We start from the raw sequence: 19,307 nt of genomic DNA on the forward strand, positions 1-19,307 counted from the left end.
ATTGGTACAAACAGAACACATACGGACCAAGGAACAACCAGCAGACATTTTCACAAAGCCATTGAGTTCGAACCAGTTCACTACATTACTGGGCAAGTTAGGAGTGATTAACATACACTCCAACTTGAGGGGGAGTATTGAAGGAAAGAATCCCAAGTAATCGGGATTATGACTGTGATATTCTGTAATTAGCTGTATATGGTATTTACCATTCTTGGACCTATAATCGTGGATCGAACATGTATGTATTCTGTATATATGCTGCGCATTGCTGCAATGCTAAATAAGAAATATAATTTCTTCTCTGTATCAACTTCTTTAAAAACCATGCCAAAAATGAGACCCATGGGCATGACACAAGTTATAGTTTAACCAAATTATTACAGTTGGACGGGTGAAAGTGTGAAAACATTAGATATATTCAAAAATTCGAGAGGCACGGAACTATGAAAGTCTGTAATTTTAAGTTCATGCCCAAAAAGAATCCGGTCAATATTGCTCTTTGTTTTCCCTTAATATGTTAAATGCCATGACCCAAAATTGGGAAGCGGTACAAAAAGTATAACACAACATAATATGTAGAAAGAAAAAAGAGGTAATTAGATCATGAGTCCTAAGCCAAATCCGTAAAGCTTCAGAGCAGGGACATTGTAATTAGTTCATAGATCATGAGTCCTAAGCCAAATCCGTAAAGTTTCAGGGCAGGGACATTGCAATTAGTGTACTGCTAGTGGAATATGAATAATAGCAAGAACATGCAAATACCAAATCTGTAACAAGAAATCATAGTCCCAACCAAGAAGTAGTCATAAGACAAACAACATTATTTATGTGGTGCAACATTAAGTACCTGTATAACGGCATCCAACTACCCAGCTCTCTGTCTTTGCCTAAAGTTACATCTCACAAGGTCGCCTGGTACCCAAGAACACAGTCGACGGAAAACTTCGACCAAAACCCAGAAATACAGTGGAAAAGAAAATCGGATTAGGGCTTTATTTATGGAAATCAAAATCAAAACTCAAGGAGGAGTGAAAACGAGAGGGAAATGATGAGTTTACCTTCCCGGAGCACGAGTTCGCCAGAGAGGGAGAAACTCGGTCAGAAATTGGATTTGGGGATTTAGGGTTTGGATTTCAATATGAAAAATCTATGTTTGTATGTGAAATTGGTGGGTAGGAGGAGGTAGAGGAGAGAGAGGCGAGCTGAATGGTGATCGCCGAACGTCCAACGACGGCCTGACAACGGCAGAGGCGCGGCTGGACAGAGCGGCACCACTCCTCCTCCCTCTGCTGAAAGTCTCTCCCTCTCTCTATTAGGGATTCCGCCCTATATAACCAAGACCAACGGCCCAGATTAGAGAATGGGAATGGAGGGCTGAGATTAAAAGTTAGAAATTAAAATATGAAATAATAATTTAAAAAAAAAATCAAAAAAATTTATACGACCACAATAAATACCGTCGCAAATTCTTCATTTTCATGTCACGGGATGATATAGCCATAACAAATAATTTCATCTTTTGCCACGGCAAATCATTTTTGTCGCAAAATAATTTTTTTTTCTGCTACCCAATATTTGTTATCGCAAAATAATAACTATTAGTCACGGCATTTGCGCTCCGCCACAAGCCATGGTAGCTAAAAGAATTATTTTTGTAGTATATGTCCATGTTCATAATTTGATTGTATGCAAAACATATATTTTTTTCTTATTTAGGATCATGAAAAACCATAGTCCAAGTCTTCAAAATGACAAAGTCTTTGATCAATTATACTTGACAAAATAATATACTCGAATTTCGAGTTTCTGACAGTTGTCCAAGGATCATAGCCTCATCAAATTTCATATTATACTCAAGTAATGAGTCATAGTTGGTGAGATGGTTCACGTAACCCAATCCAAATGATAAAGCAACCAACTTTTGCAATCAACACTTTTAGCGTAATTATTGGAATTTATCCAAAAATATTCCACATTGTATGATCTTTGTGGTCTCAATATGAATCCATTTTTGAATGTAGAAGAGAATAAAATCTCTTGAATATAGACAACATAGTGTCATTTGACAGTTTAATGTGGGCTATATTGGAGCCTTAAACCATGCTAATAATTGCAGATGTCATGATCACATTAGCTTTAGAAAATACTAAACTATTGATGAAATTTTGATCACATAGGATCATATGCATACTTGCATTGTCTGCAAGGCATATGTGGAGCTGAATGCATTCATTGAATTTAGCCATTTTAAAGGCTTTTAGCCATTGCTTGTTGGGGTTATAGAAAATTAAAGCAACAAATAGACATATCAATCCCAAGATCAACGTATATAATTGATTTCAGCTATATTTAGTGTCTTTGGGAAGGGCGTGATAGAACACCACTAAATGTTATAGCATTGTCGAAAGCCTCAAAAATGTTTACCATAACCACAAATGCAACCATATCAGGATCCATATTAGAACTGTATGTTCTTTGAATATGATCAAGTATCATATTCGAAACTGAAGTTTCAAAGTGTTCATGAATATAAACAATGGATCTCATAGGGAGAACACGAGAAAAGCATTTGTGTGATGTCTATAGAACCAAAGGTTTCAGACTACTCGGTCAGCGGACTCGAGTCTTGACTATTGGAACATGAAGTTCTCAAAGTCGTATCCATAAACCTGTATAAATAAAATGAACACATATAAAATTGATGTTCAAAAGAAAAGAAAAAATCATAGATCATTAGCCTTGGTCATAAGCAATCTTGTTGCACCATAGGCATGTGGATCATCATGGAGTTCATAGAAGAAGAAGAAAAACTAAAAAGCGAATTCGTGCTGATAAAGTGTTATAAACTAAAGAAATAAGAGAGAGATGATAGAGAGACAATATGTGGGAGGAGGAGGAAGAAGTGTGACATTCATTCTCATTAAACCCTTTTATATATGAGTAATGTTTACATCATAAGGACATAAATTATGAGTATGTACATGGACATCCACATAATTATAATATTTACAACAAAATCATATTGTTTTATGAAATTTGATGTGTACAAAAACAAACATTAACATGATACCATAAATCTAGCTTCACCTTGCAATCCTTGTACTAGATCACTATATAAAACTACTATCAGCTAATTTCTATGTCATTGAGCATATTATTCACATTGTGACGTTCTAACGAAACTTCACGTTGTAAATCGGTGACCTTGATAGCAAAGATTTCAACTAAACTATGGGATTTAATAGTTCTGGTCGAGAAGGGTAAGTTAGACTCTTGGGAAGAAGCTGTTTCCACCCAGTTTATAAGCTCTTCTCCGTACAAAACATTTTTCTCCTCAACTTCGACAGTTCTTGAGAAACCAGATGAATCGTAGATGAGTACAATCCCTTGTGTGAGGAAGAACATCCTATCAAGTGGCTCCCCTTCCCGAATCATATAACTACTCTCATTATAGAGCACCGGCTTAAGATGTTTACAGATTTTCTTCAATACCAAATCGTCTTTATGTTGAAGTCCATCAACCTGGGATTTACGTAAATTGAGGAAGAACAAAATTATAAGAAAGAATTTTGTAAAAAAATTCAGTTAAATATGGCATTTTACTAGTGTGGCTTTAAATTAAACTAGAGATGGAACACCCAATCTCAAAAGAGACAATGTATTATATGATATATTACAAATATAGTTCAATGGACAACGGATCTTACTTTTTTGAGCTTATCAAAAAATAGAGCGCACTTGATCTCATCAACAAAACTTCGGGCTTCTTCTAAGGAAAGAATTGAAAACATATTCTCTACTATATAATTGCCATCATCTGCAAGTTTACTTTTTATAGCAAGCTTAATTTTCTTCTCCATCTCGTGATTCTCTTCGAATAGACCATATTCATGTAATATCAATCGAAAATTAATCATTTTCATCCTCACTCGGATATTATCATCTCTGCCAACATTCTGCATAAATGTCTATTCCAAAAACAAGAGAGGGTAGGTTGAGTTCAATAAACTAAAATCAATGTGGGTGCAGAAATGATTAATGGACAAAAAAATTCAAATAGCATAATTAAAGTAACTGTATTGTAACAAAATGAGAGGTTATATTAAGCCTAATCTCAGTTGTTACCACTTAGCATTTCCTAATGGGAGAATCAATTTTGTCTTAAAAAGTCTCAATATTTATGATGTTAACAAAGAAAATGCACCCATGTTTTGATGCCAATTGCCATGCCAGTTTACCAACTTTTCAAATTCACTACTCATTCAGTTCGCCAATGCAGTAATGAAAGGCGATTATGCTGCCAACACACTATCGTATTCAACGCTAGCCATTGGATTCAAAGAGTACTTGTTATTTATTTTTATTTTTTTGGTCAATGAGAAAAACTTCATTAAGCCACAGGGGCAAAGAAGAAAGAGCAACAACGAAACAATCAAAGAAGCAAAAAGACCAGAAGCTCAACAACACAGTTAGCTGGCAACAAAAAAAGGCAAAACCTGAAAATAACAAGAGCTAATCTCCCGGAAAGCCATCACTCCTCATAACATTCATAAGGAGAGAGATGATGTGAGATTGTGGGACCTTGTTGTCTCTATTAGAAGGTCTATTAAGGGGGCAATATATGTCTATTGGCGGACCATTAAACTTCTCCGACGATCTATGAGATCTTTGACCACCTAGTTGGGGACCTCCGGCTAGTAAATGGTTGGATTCTGGTGATTGCTGACTAGATTCTGACAGTCAGTGACTAGTTATGATGACTGTATTCTAGCGAAGTCTCCTATAACTCTCTCTCTTTCATTACTCTTACAAGGCAACTTACAAGTCTTGGTACAACTTACTTAGTAAGTCGTAAAATGTTAAGTATTTAGAATAAACGACATCATAACTTTCATAACTATAATTTCTTATTTATATATCACTAACCTGCATATGCCCCAAGAGATACATAAACAACACCAAGCCACATATCGAAAAGACAAGCGCGAGCAAGTTTTCTGAGCCACTTGCACTTGTTTTGAGATTTGAACCGAAAGAACTGAAGAGAAAGAAACAGAGAGTAATGCATGTAAAAGATATTTTGTAAAAGAACTAAAGAGAAAATGTACAGTAATATATTAAAAAGTACAATATATGTGTAGAAAGTGACTACGATTCGATACATTTTAATGGTGAATCGTTAAGACCTTAGTTGTTATATTAGTTCACACTAAACCTTAATTACATACTATATTCCATTATTATCCTTAATAATGATAAACAATAAACTTCGACATGTATGATCGACACATTTGCTTTGTTGCCGATCAATACAGTATCAGCAACCTAAACTTAGCTACGAACAACCCTACAAGATTGAGCTTTAAAAAATCAATTTCTATTTGATTTTTTAGATTTCGTAGTGTTTGGTTAATTAGAGAAACTAGTTCTTTTAAAAAGAAAAAAATTACATGTTACTTGTAGCAAATTCGAGGTTGCTTTTTAGAAGCTGTTGTCATTAAAATGGCTTGACAACATTTTAAAAGTTTTATTTAAGAAGAATTTTTTTAGGAACCTACATGTACGTGATACCCACATGTACTAATATGACAACAATTTTGTTGTCAATGAGGTAAATTGAGTCGATCATAACTTAGGTAATTTAATTCTATTAGCGGTAATTACTCAATTTATGACTTTTTACAGTTTATGAACAAATTGTTGTGGATATAATAACTTGGTTCAAGTATATGTAAATGTGTAAAACCGATGTGGTAAATTCGTTATCAATGTTGTAAATTTACTTCAAATAAATAGTAATTTTTGTCCATAGTTGCAAATAGGCCTATAATCTCAGCCTAGGGCTGATGGGCACGCCCAAACTTAGCCTAATTTTTTTAAAACAAGTAGGGTATGGGCAACACTTCTGAAACCCTGGCCTCGCTCATGGGCAGGCCTTGTCCATATGGTATAATTTAGGGCCGGTCAGGCCAACCCTCCCCAAAAGGTAAATATATGTTTTTACATTAATGAATTAGTTAAGAAATATTATATTAGTGTGATAAATGTGTTACAATTTCATTTACACTACAATAAATAACTCTACTTTGCTCTCGTTTCTTTAATAAGTTGGTAAATAACTTTAAATTTAATTCTTTTTATTGTTCAGGTCACCGAGGGGGGGGGGTGGGGGTCGTTTTGGCCCAAACATTTACCCTCCCACGGGTCGAGCATCGGCTTCCAAAATTTTGACAGGGTCGGCCCTATCCTGCCTATTTTATATGTAGGGTTGAAAAAGCCCAGGGCCGGATAGTATATGGGTCATCATATTTTAGGGTCGAGTTGACCCAGCCCTGCCCATTTTACAAACATAGTTGTAAATGAGGGAATGGTATACAAGTGGGTACCATAGACGACCCCATATTTACCAAACACAAAATACTTTTTATTAACATCTTATTGTTTCACATCACAACAACAATTAGTTTTTTTTCAAAGAGACAGCATTCTCAAATTAGCCCTAAATATATCTACGTTGAGTTAAAGTTGGATGTGAAAATTGAAGAAGATCTGTACATGCATGTCGCTCTCTGTCTCTCTCGGTCTATGCAAAGGAAGAAAAAAGAAAAAAGAATATATGACGATAATATTGGAAAAGGTTATGTGTGAAGAGGCCAGAATCGGTGTCCAAATATTTTGAAGAAAACCATATTAATTAAAAAATAGGGAAATTTAATAACTTAGATCTATAATTAGAACTTTTGAGACAGAAAACAATACAAAACAAGAGAGCGTCGAGAGAACATCCTCTACTTTCTATCCCGCCGCTTAGCACCCCTTTCTCTTCTTTTCGACACATGTTGGACAAGGTTTCCTATAGCTTTGCCTCTACCCTCAATATTCGGGAGGCCGGTAGACCTTCTTCTGGTCTCGATCGTGCCGCCGCCGCACAACAACAGTTTTTCGCTGTTGGAAGACTTCTTTCTCAGGGTTGTGATTGGGACTCTTTCACAGGAATGGAATCTCCAAAACAGACTACTAATGAGACCACAAGCTGATCTGTTCATCCTTCGCTTCGCGCTTTTGGGCAGCTCCGACTGCATCGTCTAGTTTCCCTCTGCCATGTGTTATTCTAGCGAGTTATGTTGAGGCAGCGATCCAACCGACTCTTGTTGGGACCAAGAGGGGTCTTGATATGGATCTGTGTACTTTTGGAAAGAGGGGACGCAGTGAAGACAATGAGATAGACATGTAACAAGCTTTGGTGCCCTATGAACTCTCCTTTAACCCTGAGATGGTGTTGGCTCAGTCTGGAGGACAAATCACGGTATCACCAGCTAAGAAACGTAAGGTTGGTCGTCCTAAAAGTTCTAAGAGTAAGAGAAGAATGATGGAGGGTTCCATTCCCATGAGAGGTCCTCTGAAGTGTAAGAAGAGGACTTTTGGCGCTCACAAAGCACTAGTTTTGGAGGAACAGGTGGAGTTCCAAGAGAGAGGTACGTTGGAGACTAAGGTGTCCACTGATGAGGCTCGCTCTCCTTCTGAGGGCAGTGTGTCTGGGGAACCTCCCTCTATGTAAGACCTTTTTGGGTGGCTTAAATAAGTTAAGCTATTCTCGACAAGTCAAACCTTTTGAGCTGCACAATTATGGTTTGCAGTATTAAAGTTATTTAGTTCTGCTTAGGGTTCTAAGTTTTCAGGTTTGTAAGTTTTCTAGATAGTTTTGTATGATTCAATTTTTTCATAGCTCACAACGTGATGGATTATGTTTACGTTGTACTCCTACTTTCAGGTTTTAATGGAATGACGACATCCCTTTATCAAAAACAAGAGACTTAGATCTATAGTTGAAGCAAATGCCTCTACATGTAGTGAGTGACAGAGAGAGTGAGAGAGAGAGAGAGAATCTTTTGCATGATTGTTCAAATGATGACAAATCTTTATCAGCTAATTAGAACGTATAATAGTGAACATTGCTATACCATAAACATTAGATTTTCTCCCAACTTTCCAGAATGCGCCTCCACGCACATAACCCTAAATTCCTTTTTTTCTACTCTTTCTCTCGTCTAGCTGCGCCGCGGCGCTGGCAGCAACTATTGGCCAAGCTGGTGTACGAGGTGAGCGGCCAAACAGTATTTTGGTGATGTGGGTATGTTTATTGCTCGGAGGATGGGTTCAAGCAAACTTTGGTCTCGTCCTATACAGTGTATGGTGGCTATTGTGTCGGACACTGTGGCAAGGTAGGAGGATAGATCAGAGTTTCAACTGCTAGGGGATCGATGTGAAGCCTCACGGTGGTAGGTGGTCCAACTGAGGTTGGTGGTTCGACAGGTTAGGTCGCCGGCGTGAAGGAAAGGTTGTTTCTTCCTCGGATCTTGATTTTGACTCTGATTTGGAAGGCTGGTGGGTGAGTGGTTTGCATAGTCAACGGTCAAGATGTGGATATAAGATCGAAATGTGGGATAAGCCAAAAAGTCCTCAACTTAAGGGTCCTCATTAGAAGGGTTTCCATACTAATAATAATAATAATAATAATAATAATAATAATTAGAACATAAAACAAGTTACCACAAGGTGTAGTAAGTACGTGCAAGCCAGAGATTTTTTTATGGTTTGAAGTCAACATTTGTTTAGTCCTTATAGTTTTATTTTAATCTGAATGGTCCTTAAAGTCATGATTTTTCTTCTAAATAGTCATTCCGTCAACTTTCTCAGTTAGATTGCTGACGTGGATGTTAAAAATGGCAATGTCTTTAACGACCACAATGTCTTTAACGACCACATTAGTATTTTAACGGAAAAAAATTGACAGAACGACCAATTGGAAGAAAAATCATGATTTTAAAGACCTTTCAGATTAAAATGAAACCAGAGGGACTTAACATATGTCAACTCCAAACCAAATGGACTAAACAAATTTCAATTCTAATAATAATAATAATATAATAATAATAAAAATTAGAACGTAAAACAAGTTACCACAAGGTATAGTAATTAAGTACGTGCAAACCTGAGATTTCTTATGGCCCATGATAAACATTGCAAGTACTTATTTGAAAATTTTGTTGATCTTTGCATGCCGGATTCTAAAGCATCATGAAACATGCCAAAATCGAATACTTGTGTATTAGGGGGATTCGTGGGGCACAAGTTCTTGAAGAGTGTGATACTTCTATGTGTACTTTGAACACATGAAGTGCTGAATTCACATCCACTTTCACTTTTGCAAGCATATATCCAACACTCTATCTCTTTTTGGATCGAGAAATAATACCAAAATGCTCCGAATATCTAGTTAAAATAACATGAAAATGAATACATTATTATAACTCATATGTGCAAAATATCAATGGGGCACTATTTTTAGAAATTGTCAAAGAAAAAATAAATTTGAATGCCAAAATTAAAAACACAGTTTTAAGTTATACTATATTACTAGGATTATAGTCTTCAGATGAAGTTCGAAATAAAAATAAAAAAAATTCGGAAATAATTAAGATAATTGAGAGGAATTATACATATGCATGCTATTTTTAAATAGTTTACTAGGATATTTCTTCGTAATTAAACAACATAATCTAAGAGTAATGATAAATGAACCACATTTTTAGATAACATATGCATGTTATTTTATGTGACAAATTGCTACCCTAGCTTTGACCGTGGTGTCAATTTGCTACCTTACATTTCTTTTCCGTCAATTTTTTTTCCCTTAAGTTTTAACAATCAGCCAATTTGCGACCTTTTAGTCATTTAATTTGTTCATTTCTTAACTAATAAAATGAAAATCTAAGACTGAAAATGGTCAGTTTTAAAATTTGATAAGTAAATTGGTTAATTTTGAGAGCATAAAGTAACAAAATGCATGAAATGGTACCAAATTGGCTAAAATAAAACTGTGGGTAGCAAACTAGCTAATTTAGAGAACCAACGCTAGCAAATTAGCTGAGATAAAACCTGAGCATCTCCAACAGTATTGCTAAATCAATTTTTTTTTGAAATTTGTTATCTTTTGGGATAAATAAGAGCTCCAGCAGAATGCCTAAAAAATTGTTAAACCCTAACATTGCTAAACTAAATTGATAAATTTATCAATTTGAGGAGAGTGAATCTATTTATTTTTAAACTCTCCAATGATACAAATTATTTGTTCAACCTTCAATTTTTGCCCTTCAACGTTTTAAAATTTTAATTTAGCAATTGAAATAGCAGTCCCTGTCGGAAACAAATGCTTAAAATCAATAACTAAATCTAAATTATTGCTACACTTATCAATAATTGCAATACAACTACTGCAGATGCTCGATGCTCTAAGCATCTCCAGCAGTGAACTTCAAAAATTGTTATATTTAACTACAATTTTGAAATTTATGTATCGATATAACAATGTTGAAATTGTTATATTTAACTATAATTGTTATTTATTATATTTTAACTAATGATGAAGTGACAAGTGGGCAAGAGAGAAGAGAGAAGATTTAGTTATTGATTGCTAAAATTGAAATTTGTCAATTTTTGAGATAAATTGATGCTCCAGCAGAATCATAAATCATTGCTAAATTAGATAATTACTAAATTAAATTGACAAATATGTCAATTTTTGATGTATAACTAAAACAATAACTAAATCTTCTCTCTTCTCTCTTCTCTCTTGCCCACATGTCATTTTATCATTAGCTAAATAGCAACTATTGATGTAGCAATATTGTTAAATCGATACCTAAGTTTTCAAAATTGTAGTTAAATATAACAATTTTTGAAGTTCACTGTTGGAGATGCATTAAAAATTGACAAATTTGTCAATTTAGTTTAGCAATTATCCAATTTAACAATGATTTATGCATTCTTCTAGAACATCAATTTACCTTAAAAATTGACAAATTTCAGTTTTAGCAATACTACTGGAGATGTTCTAGAGCCAATTGACACCAAGATAAAGTCTAGTGTAGTAGTGTAGCAGTTTGGCAATTACTATAATAAAGTCTTAAAAAAAGAACTTCAATAAAAGACGTGGTTGTGGCCACATAAGTTGCCGCATAAAAAATGGTAGAGAAATTTTAAATACACACATCTAATCTTTTTTTTTTGGACAAAACATCTAATCTCTTAATACACACCTCTATTCTTTTATATTTCACCTCAGATTTTATAGATATGTTTAATTACAAAAACATCCATCAATTATTAGGGAGAAAAAAAAAACTCTCTTTCCTAAAACCTAACTTTTCTCCACTATTACTACGCATCAAAAGAAGAGAAATAAAAATCTTTTCTCCAAAATTCATCACCTGAATTTTGACTACTGTCGTAATCACATGTACTATTTACCGATTCATTTGAGTTTTTTTTTTTATCAACTTTAGTTTTTATCTTGCAAACTAAAATCTAATTTTTATGATATTGTATTCTACTAGTGTCTTAACTTTGAAAAAATTATGTATGTTCTTAAATTATATTAAATAACATATTATTAATAGTTTTAGATATTGATGGTATTTTAGGCAGTTTGGGATGTGTATTAGTATAATATTGAAATGAAAAACTAGATGAGTAGTGTATTAAGTTAGGCAGCAGTGTAACTAAAATTATAGTTAAATTTAATGAGATTTAACAATTGTTATAAGAATTTGGCTCTAGCAGTTATTGCTATGTGTAAGTTAAGTAATATTTTCAATGAATTATAAACTGACACGTGAAGAAAAAAAATGAGGCAAAATATAAGTATTCCTTTAGCAATTCATTGCTCAGTTGACAAATTTATCAATTTTGTTTAGCAATCCTTAAATTTAGCAACCATTTAAGTATATTGTTGGAGCTCTTATTCATTCTAAAAGTTGACAAATTTTAAAAAAAAAATTTGATTTAGCAATACTGCTGGAGATGCTCAAAAATTGATTTAGGGGTGTGTATTTAAAATTACTCAAAATGGTATAATCGAAGCAGTTAGTAAAAACATATTTCATCTAACGTTATTCTTTTCCGATCTATGTGTCTATCCTAATTTTTTGAGAAAGGTAAAAATTATGTGTCTATTCTAATTCTAATTGTAACTCAACATATTATAACATCTTGATGGGGAGTTAAATAAGTATGAATAGATAAAAACGTACATGGCTGGCCACAAGGTACCCAAAGATATTGAGCATCCATTTTGCACGAATGTGGACAAATGACAACGAATGACGCTTCATGCTTCTCATATTGCCAACGTTCACAAAGTTAATTGCCTTGTACATTTGATAGAGGGGGTAAGCTCGTGGAAAATACTGCGATGCAACAAGGCCGTTGAGAACCGTCAATGTCTTCAAAGAGTTGGAACCCCTCGTGTTTGGAAGAATAAGTAAAATTGCCACCTGCACACGCAACAGAAATTCTTGAAGTTTTAGCAAGAAATATGTATGTCAGTGAGTTGTAGTTTGGTTAGGTAAATTAACCAACATGGTTATGGGGCAAATACATAAATTGAAAATTATTGAATTTATTCCAGCTGAAGACTTCTCGATCTTACTTGTGGAATAGGAAGAACACACACCGCTAGCCCCAGTAGTTTCCTAAGGGGAGGAGACTTCACCCAGCCATCTTTGATGCGAACATATATTCTGATTAGGTAACGAGAATCTCCCACAGATCGGAAAACCAGAGCTGCTATCTTCACTCTCTTGTCCAATGTAAGACACTTGGCCTCCTCGTTGATAAGAGGAACATACAGAAACAGAACATCCAGCAACAGATACAACATCGATGATAGAAAAAATATTCCATCACGACTGGAATTATCCAGTAGTATTTGTAAGGGCGGAATTATTATTGCACAGACTCTTAGATGTAACCCATCTGAAACATGGTGCTTTGATAATTCTCTGACCAATTAAGAAACAACAAACATGTTCTAAAGTCATATGGGGAAGTATGATCAAAATATAAAAAAAGAAACTTATTCCGTCAGTAGAGGATCACTGAAGGAACCAATTACCTTTCAGGTTCTCTTTGTTTCTGTTTTTCATCACGGTCTCTTCCGGCCATAATTTGGATGCTTCCTAGCTTATACCACAAAGTTCTCAATGTCGACTACGAATTATTTCAAATATATATGCAGAGATATGAGAAAAATATATATGCGAGAAAGAAAACTGTGATTTCATTTTTCACACAGGGAAAGGTCAGAAAACAAAGAGATATACAAGGAGAAGTCATACCTGGATAACTTAGTCGATCAGATGATTTGACTCAAAGGAGGGGAAATTGGCAAATGAAGATGCAGCAAATCCTTTCAATCAAGCTCTGGGATAGAACTACTAAAGTTCAAGCTGATCAAGTAGCTATATATGCATGGTTGGTTTGTAACACACATATATATATAATTCAAAAGTTCATCAAGTGAGTGTATCACGTTATGGCATTGCCAGGTTGATCAAGGAAAGAATAAACATGCTAGCTGCATGATTACCTTGTTTGGCAAGGAGGTACGTATGGTTCTTTTGGTAAGGCGATGATTAAAGTTTGCATCAATTCTTGAAGTGAGTATCCATAATTGTCTTTTGTGAAGGAACAACGACATACCAAAAGGTACTATATTCACACTCCATTTTCCATTTTCTGTTTGAATTGAACACATAGAAGGGTGGGAGGGAAAGAGAAAGAGAGCGTGATTTTAATTCATTTTCAGGTCTTGCTTTTACCACTCGATTCACTTTTGATTCCATTTCCTTAAGGAGGCCATATTCAGATAACATGATGGGTTGTATTTCTGGTTCTATGGTTTCTGTCATCTTCTCTGGAATACTATCTGAAATGCTCGTTCCTAAAATCTAAAACATTTCTCAACCTTTTAATGAGTCGCTAGGTTCCTTTCAACAACCATTACAAGTGCAACAGCATAATGCCGAAGAAGATTCAAATTCTGACTTGAACAAGGGTACAATAACTAGTTATTTCTGCTAAACCAGCACCGGGAATATCAACAACAATGGTCCATTTCATAAAGCTGGTTAGTGTTCAAAACCGTTTCTACAGACCTGAAGAAGCTTTTAGCATCTCGCTTGGTATGTCTAACTACCATATAAACCTCTGTGTCCCAGGTTCATGGGACCAGTGGAATGGACAATACAAGAACATTACCATTGTGAAGGCGTTGACAGCTGTATACAGAAACCCCATGATGAGCCAACTTTGGTAATCATCAATATGAGAATGTAGTATCAAGAAAAAGAATGGAATAGTATAGTATCTGAACTCAATCAGTGGCGCTGGGACCAAAACTGCAGCAGTGGCCAAGGAAAATGCCAGCAGCCAGATCTTCCTCTGAACCTTCCCTGCCATAGTGCAATAAAAATGCTTACTTAGTGAAGAAACATAACAATGCTTTGGTGAAATATAATGACTAAAATATGTATACTGACCCGATCTAGTGATGATGGAAAGCCATGAATAAACATAAAGTGGGACTAGAAAGTACTTCATCAACCAATGAGCTTTGATGACCTTCTGCCAAAGATAAAAGGGATAATGCCGATTATCCGCAAGAAGATAGGGATGAGCTATGCTGCATCAGAAATGAACTACATATGAAATAGTAACATAAAACGCACTGAAGGAAGTGAAACATAACAGGAAAGCTCTTGATAAGGGAGAAAATGGACAAGTTTCTTGTAAACATAGAAATAAACAGATAAATACTGCTTTATAAAACCAGCAGGATTACTGAATGCCAGTAGTAACAAAGTTTGAGCTATTGTTTTTCAATAATCTCAATAAGAATTGAGCTAACAATATAAACAGGCCTAACCTGAAAAAATGAATGGAGATGAAGCCAGCGACAAGTGCCAAGGAAATTCGAAAGAAACCAACGGACTTGTTCTTCCAAATTGACTGGAATAACTCTGCAGTTTGACTGAAACTACAGTATGTTGGAGCCATAGCAAGAACAGAAAACAGACCAAAATACATGATCTGTGCAAAATGTGGAGAAACTGCATGAGCTTCTTTCGCACCTGATGTGGACACAGTAAGGGACAGCAGCAATAAAGATACATTCACTTGCTACATAGTTGAAAAAAAGAAAAAGAAAAAAAGGACAGAAGCATACCTAGAACAATACTCCCATTCCAACGAACAAAAGCAACAAAGGCTGCAAATACCATAATAAATGGACTGAAAGAAACTACAAACTCCAACTTCATGTGCCACAGTTTCTGAAAGATGGCCTTAGTTTCATGGATAATACCTGCAATATAATACCACTGGGATAAGCAATGAGGAAAGGGAACGTCCATGGCAGGGAATGAGCAACTGGTTTGGAAAGCAACAATTGGAGTTAGTCTATTATATCAACTGTGATCACCAATTAACATAAACTCATGACATGAAACTTAATAAAAGTTCAACTAGACATGTGAAGATAAAACCTGATGTGTAGTTTTGAGAAGAAACACTTGAAGCCAGCATTGAATGTATCTCAGTATCTGCTGCAGTACTGACCTTCCGCTTTCTCAAGTTTGAAACACTGTTTTTAGGAGTTGGCCGACTATGTTTCCTAACTGAGTAGTCAGTGTTATCTACATCTATCTTATCTCTTTGACCAACCAAAGTAATATTTATAACCTCGCAGCAACACACAAAAAGCATCCATACAATATTCGTTTGCCGAATAACAACTGCCAAGGCACCAAGCTGCATAAACAATGTACAAACTAAAGTCACCATTCAAACGGAAAAAAACATATGGATGTAACATAGTAAGTCCATATAGGTACACAGTTGCTCAGAGTCATATCATCATGTTAAAACAATTATACATTGACTAATCCAAGAGGCTTGAGATAACAGCTTACCAATGCACTGAACCAGTACTTCTTCTTCAAACATGCAAGATACACAGCAAGCACCGCAGCAAGTGATGCAACATCTGTATAATAGAGAAACGTAAAGAACCAATGGAGAGGATACATAGCTAGAACCACCGCAAAAAGACTTGCTTTTCTCTCATCAAGATTTGGTCTCAAATGTCTGATTATCTCATACACAAGAACACTGCAGATCACCGCCAAAACACCATTCGTGGAGCGAAGAATCGCAGTGGAGCAGCCTTCAGAAAACGAAGAGGCTGCTTTTACTAAAGACATGCCTGGAAACAAACAAGCAACATGGGCTAATGAAAGATAGTACCTGCAATAGTTTCAACTCACATTTTATCAAAATCTTTACAAATATTTTCTAAAACTAATCAACACCCATTTCTTGCCTTCCAATTACAACAATACTAATTTCAAAAGAATCAAGAAATGCTAGAGGATAACATACAGGCCAGGAGGAGTAGTGATCATGGGATCCCAGCTTCTGAAATTGCCTCTACAGTACTGTTGAGCCTGAGGCACATGGAATATCTCATCCTACACATTACATAAACTTGTCAACAAAATCACACATCCCAAAACGATGAACATTCACATTGAAAATCAATAAGAGAGGCTTTCTTACCATGTAAGGTTGAGGAACAATGTGATTGACAAGGATGGAGATGGGAACAACCCACAAACTAACAATGATTGCCACAGCTATCCTACCCATCTTTCTCTGTAAACTGTAATCCCCGAATCAAATCCTAAGGCTGTGTTTGGCTCCGCGGATTCGGCAACAAAAGTGCCCCAACATCTCCGGCCGCGAATTTCTGAGTTTATTGGAAGAAGTAAAGTTTACTTATCCTGCTTTGAGTGCAAGTCGTAACCTTCCGGTTTGGCTCTCTCCAATTTTTTTTTTTGTTTTTCTTTTTAGTATCAAAGCCTTTGTATATGGTACTTTTTTTTGGTCGAGGTAATTGGAATGGAAGGTCCTAAAATCCCATTAAAATCTTTACAGAGGGTAAATTTTATTTTACAAAAGTTACATGAGATAAACTGAAATGGGGTTAGAAGCATAGCCATAGCCGACTAGACATGAGAGGTGTCATCATTAATAACGGGGTGCCATCATTAACAAATTCTCCAATTCAATTAGATATCAAAAACCAAATACATGTAAAGCCAAAGTTTTGAGAGGTGTCATGGCGCCCTTTGATCTATATGTACCTCCGCCTACTTAGAAGCCAACTTGCGGGAGAATTGTGTGATGGTTCCACTAATAAAGACAATGAACCAACTTGCGGGAGACCTCTCGGCCTCAAATTCGACCTAAAAACATGCGAGCTTTATATTGCCGATGCCTATTTCAGCCTCTTAAAGGTGGGACCTAACGGCGGCGTTGCACAAACTCTTGCAACTGCAGTACATGGAATTCCTTTCCGGTTTACAAATGATGTGGATATTAATCCACAAACTAGAATGGTGTATTTCACAGATTGAAGCACAATTTATCAAAGATAGCAATGGGTGTCAATATTCAACACCGATGATAGCACCGGAAGACTACTGCAATATAATCCGGACTTCGGGATAGTTGAATTGCTGCAAAGTGGTTTACCTTTTGCAAATGGTGTAGTTGCAAGTCTAGTTGGTAATTTTGTGCTTGTATCCCACACTACAAGCAAAAACATTCTAAGATATTGGGTTTGGGGACCTAGAGCCAGTCAAAGCGAGATTTTTGCAATAACACAAGGTTATCCTGATAATATTAGGAGAAACATAAATGGAGAGTTCTGGGTTGTAGCAAATAGCGGCAGAAGAGGTAAAGTAGCCAAATTCGACGCCAATGGAAATTTCTTGGAAGCCATAGATGGGTTAAATCCTATCAGCCAAGCTCAACAATATCATAGTAATCTTTGGATATGATCGACTGTAAACCCTATTGTGGGCATTATTCACCATATTCCTTAAGTTTTAAATTTGTTGGGTACATAGTTAATCTTTCATGTTTTATTTTATCATATAATTTTCTCGTTGTTCTTCATAATTAAACTAAAATGTTTTTACATTCTCGAAAGAAAAAAAAAGAAGTGAAATCCACACTTCTCAAATTGTGATCCACACTTATTTTCTATTTTTAGTAACTTAAATTTTGTTATACTTCATTTTTATTTTTTTATGAAAATAATAAATAAAAATAGCGATTATAATTTCGGGGAGCATGAAATTCATATCCCAAAGAGAAAGGCAGCATTTGTGGTTTTGTTGTGGAATATCCACACGCACGGATCAGAAAGGCAAAACCAGAAACAATAGAAGAGAGTATTGGACTTCAGTTTGTGTTTCAGCGCAGAAACATGAAGTTGTTTGACGCACACTGTCATCTTCAAGACCCAAGAATCTTCCACAAGGCACCCCAACTGATTGCTTCAGCCATCGATTCCGGCGTGGTTCGATTCGCCGTTAATGGGGTCTCCGAGCAAGACTGGCCTTTGGTGAAGCAGATGGGCGAGTCTCATCATCCTCATATAATTCCCTGCTTCGGTCTCCACCCTTGGTATGTTGCGGACAGAACACCCAATTGGCTCAATACCCTCAAACAAAGCTTTGCTTCCACACCCTCTGCCGCAGTCGGAGAGATTGGATTGGACAAAGGGAAGAAGATGGGTGATTTCGCCGATCAGGTTCATGTGTTCCGGCAGCAACTCGAACTCGCCAAGGAGTTAAAGAGGCCGGCGTCCATCCACTGCGTTCGAGCTTTCGGCGATCTTCTTGAGATAATGAACTCATTGGGGCCGTTTCCTGAGGGGTTTATACTTCATTCTTACCTTGGCTCTGCTGAGATGGTTCCTGAGTTTGCCAATCTGGGTGGTTACTTTTCGTTTTCGGGGTTTCTTATGTCCATGAAAACGAGCAAGGCTAAGAGGATGGTGAAGGCAGTGCCATTTGATAGGCTTTTACTGGAGACGGATGCGCCTGATGCATTGCCTAAGTCTCAAGGAGAATCGGAGCCGCCTCTGCAGCCGGTTGAAGGTGATGCATCGCTGAACCATCCGGCAAATATTCACAATGTGCTGGTATATGTTGCATCTTTGTTGGAGATGGACAAGGAAGGAGTTGCCGAAGCAAGTTACCAGAATGCTGTGCGTTTGTTCTCTTATTAGGTCTTTGAATCAGTTCTTGTAAAACAAATGTTCAATGTTGTTTACTCCTCATCTCGAAAATTTGGAATAAGAATCATGTCATCATATCTCATTTATATGGATTTATGGTTTTGTTAACACTACAGAACACGAACACAAGCACCTTCTTGTTTTAGTGAAGAATGTGCAGCAGGCCAGAGAGATGATACTGTATACTACTATTTCTTGTTTTAAACAACCCAGCTCAGTTGGTAGAGCTCCGCTCTTGCAATTGAGTCGTTGCGATTACGGGTTCATCTTTCTTTTGTCAAAATTATTCATCATTAAAAAGAAGCTAGAACAA

The 19,307-nt window shown here is 36.1% G+C and overlaps 3 protein-coding genes across 3 annotated transcripts in view; 1 reads left to right on the forward strand and 2 right to left on the reverse strand.

Moving 5' to 3' along the window:
* Nucleotides 1-13,008, reverse strand: part of LOC101291075 (cyclic nucleotide-gated ion channel 1-like) — a 20,508-nt gene extending 7,500 nt beyond the window's left edge. The window contains exons 1-3 of the mRNA XM_004305159.1: nt 12,959-13,008; nt 12,494-12,845; nt 12,096-12,338 (exon numbers count right to left, since the gene is read on the reverse strand). Of these exons, the coding sequence (XP_004305207.1) occupies nt 12,096-12,338; nt 12,494-12,845; nt 12,959-13,008 (645 nt within the window). The remainder of the gene's footprint in view (nt 1-12,095; nt 12,339-12,493; nt 12,846-12,958) is intronic.
* A 934-nt stretch (nt 13,009-13,942) lies between these two features.
* LOC101293604 (putative Dol-P-Glc:Glc(2)Man(9)GlcNAc(2)-PP-Dol alpha-1,2-glucosyltransferase-like) lies at nt 13,943-16,707 on the reverse strand. Its single transcript, XM_004302691.1, has 8 exons — nt 16,462-16,707; nt 16,285-16,373; nt 15,816-16,149; nt 15,390-15,654; nt 15,071-15,208; nt 14,771-14,975; nt 14,385-14,527; nt 13,943-14,297 (listed from the first exon to the last, which is right to left on the reverse strand). The coding sequence occupies exons 1-8, from the start codon at nt 16,549-16,551 to the stop codon at nt 14,038-14,040; spliced, it is 1,524 nt and encodes a 507-aa protein (XP_004302739.1). The 5' UTR covers nt 16,552-16,707; the 3' UTR covers nt 13,943-14,037.
* A 1,357-nt stretch (nt 16,708-18,064) lies between these two features.
* Nucleotides 18,065-19,075, forward strand: LOC101302954 (uncharacterized deoxyribonuclease YabD-like). Its single transcript, XM_004302722.1, has one exon. The coding sequence runs from the start codon at nt 18,179-18,181 to the stop codon at nt 18,983-18,985; it is 807 nt and encodes a 268-aa protein (XP_004302770.1). The 5' UTR covers nt 18,065-18,178; the 3' UTR covers nt 18,986-19,075.
* The last annotated feature ends 232 nt before the right edge of the window (nt 19,076-19,307 follow it).

Source organism: Fragaria vesca, linkage group LG6 (genome assembly GCF_000184155.1).
Source record: "Fragaria vesca subsp. vesca linkage group LG6, FraVesHawaii_1.0, whole genome shotgun sequence".
Classification (NCBI taxonomy): Eukaryota; Viridiplantae; Streptophyta; class Magnoliopsida; order Rosales; family Rosaceae; genus Fragaria; species Fragaria vesca.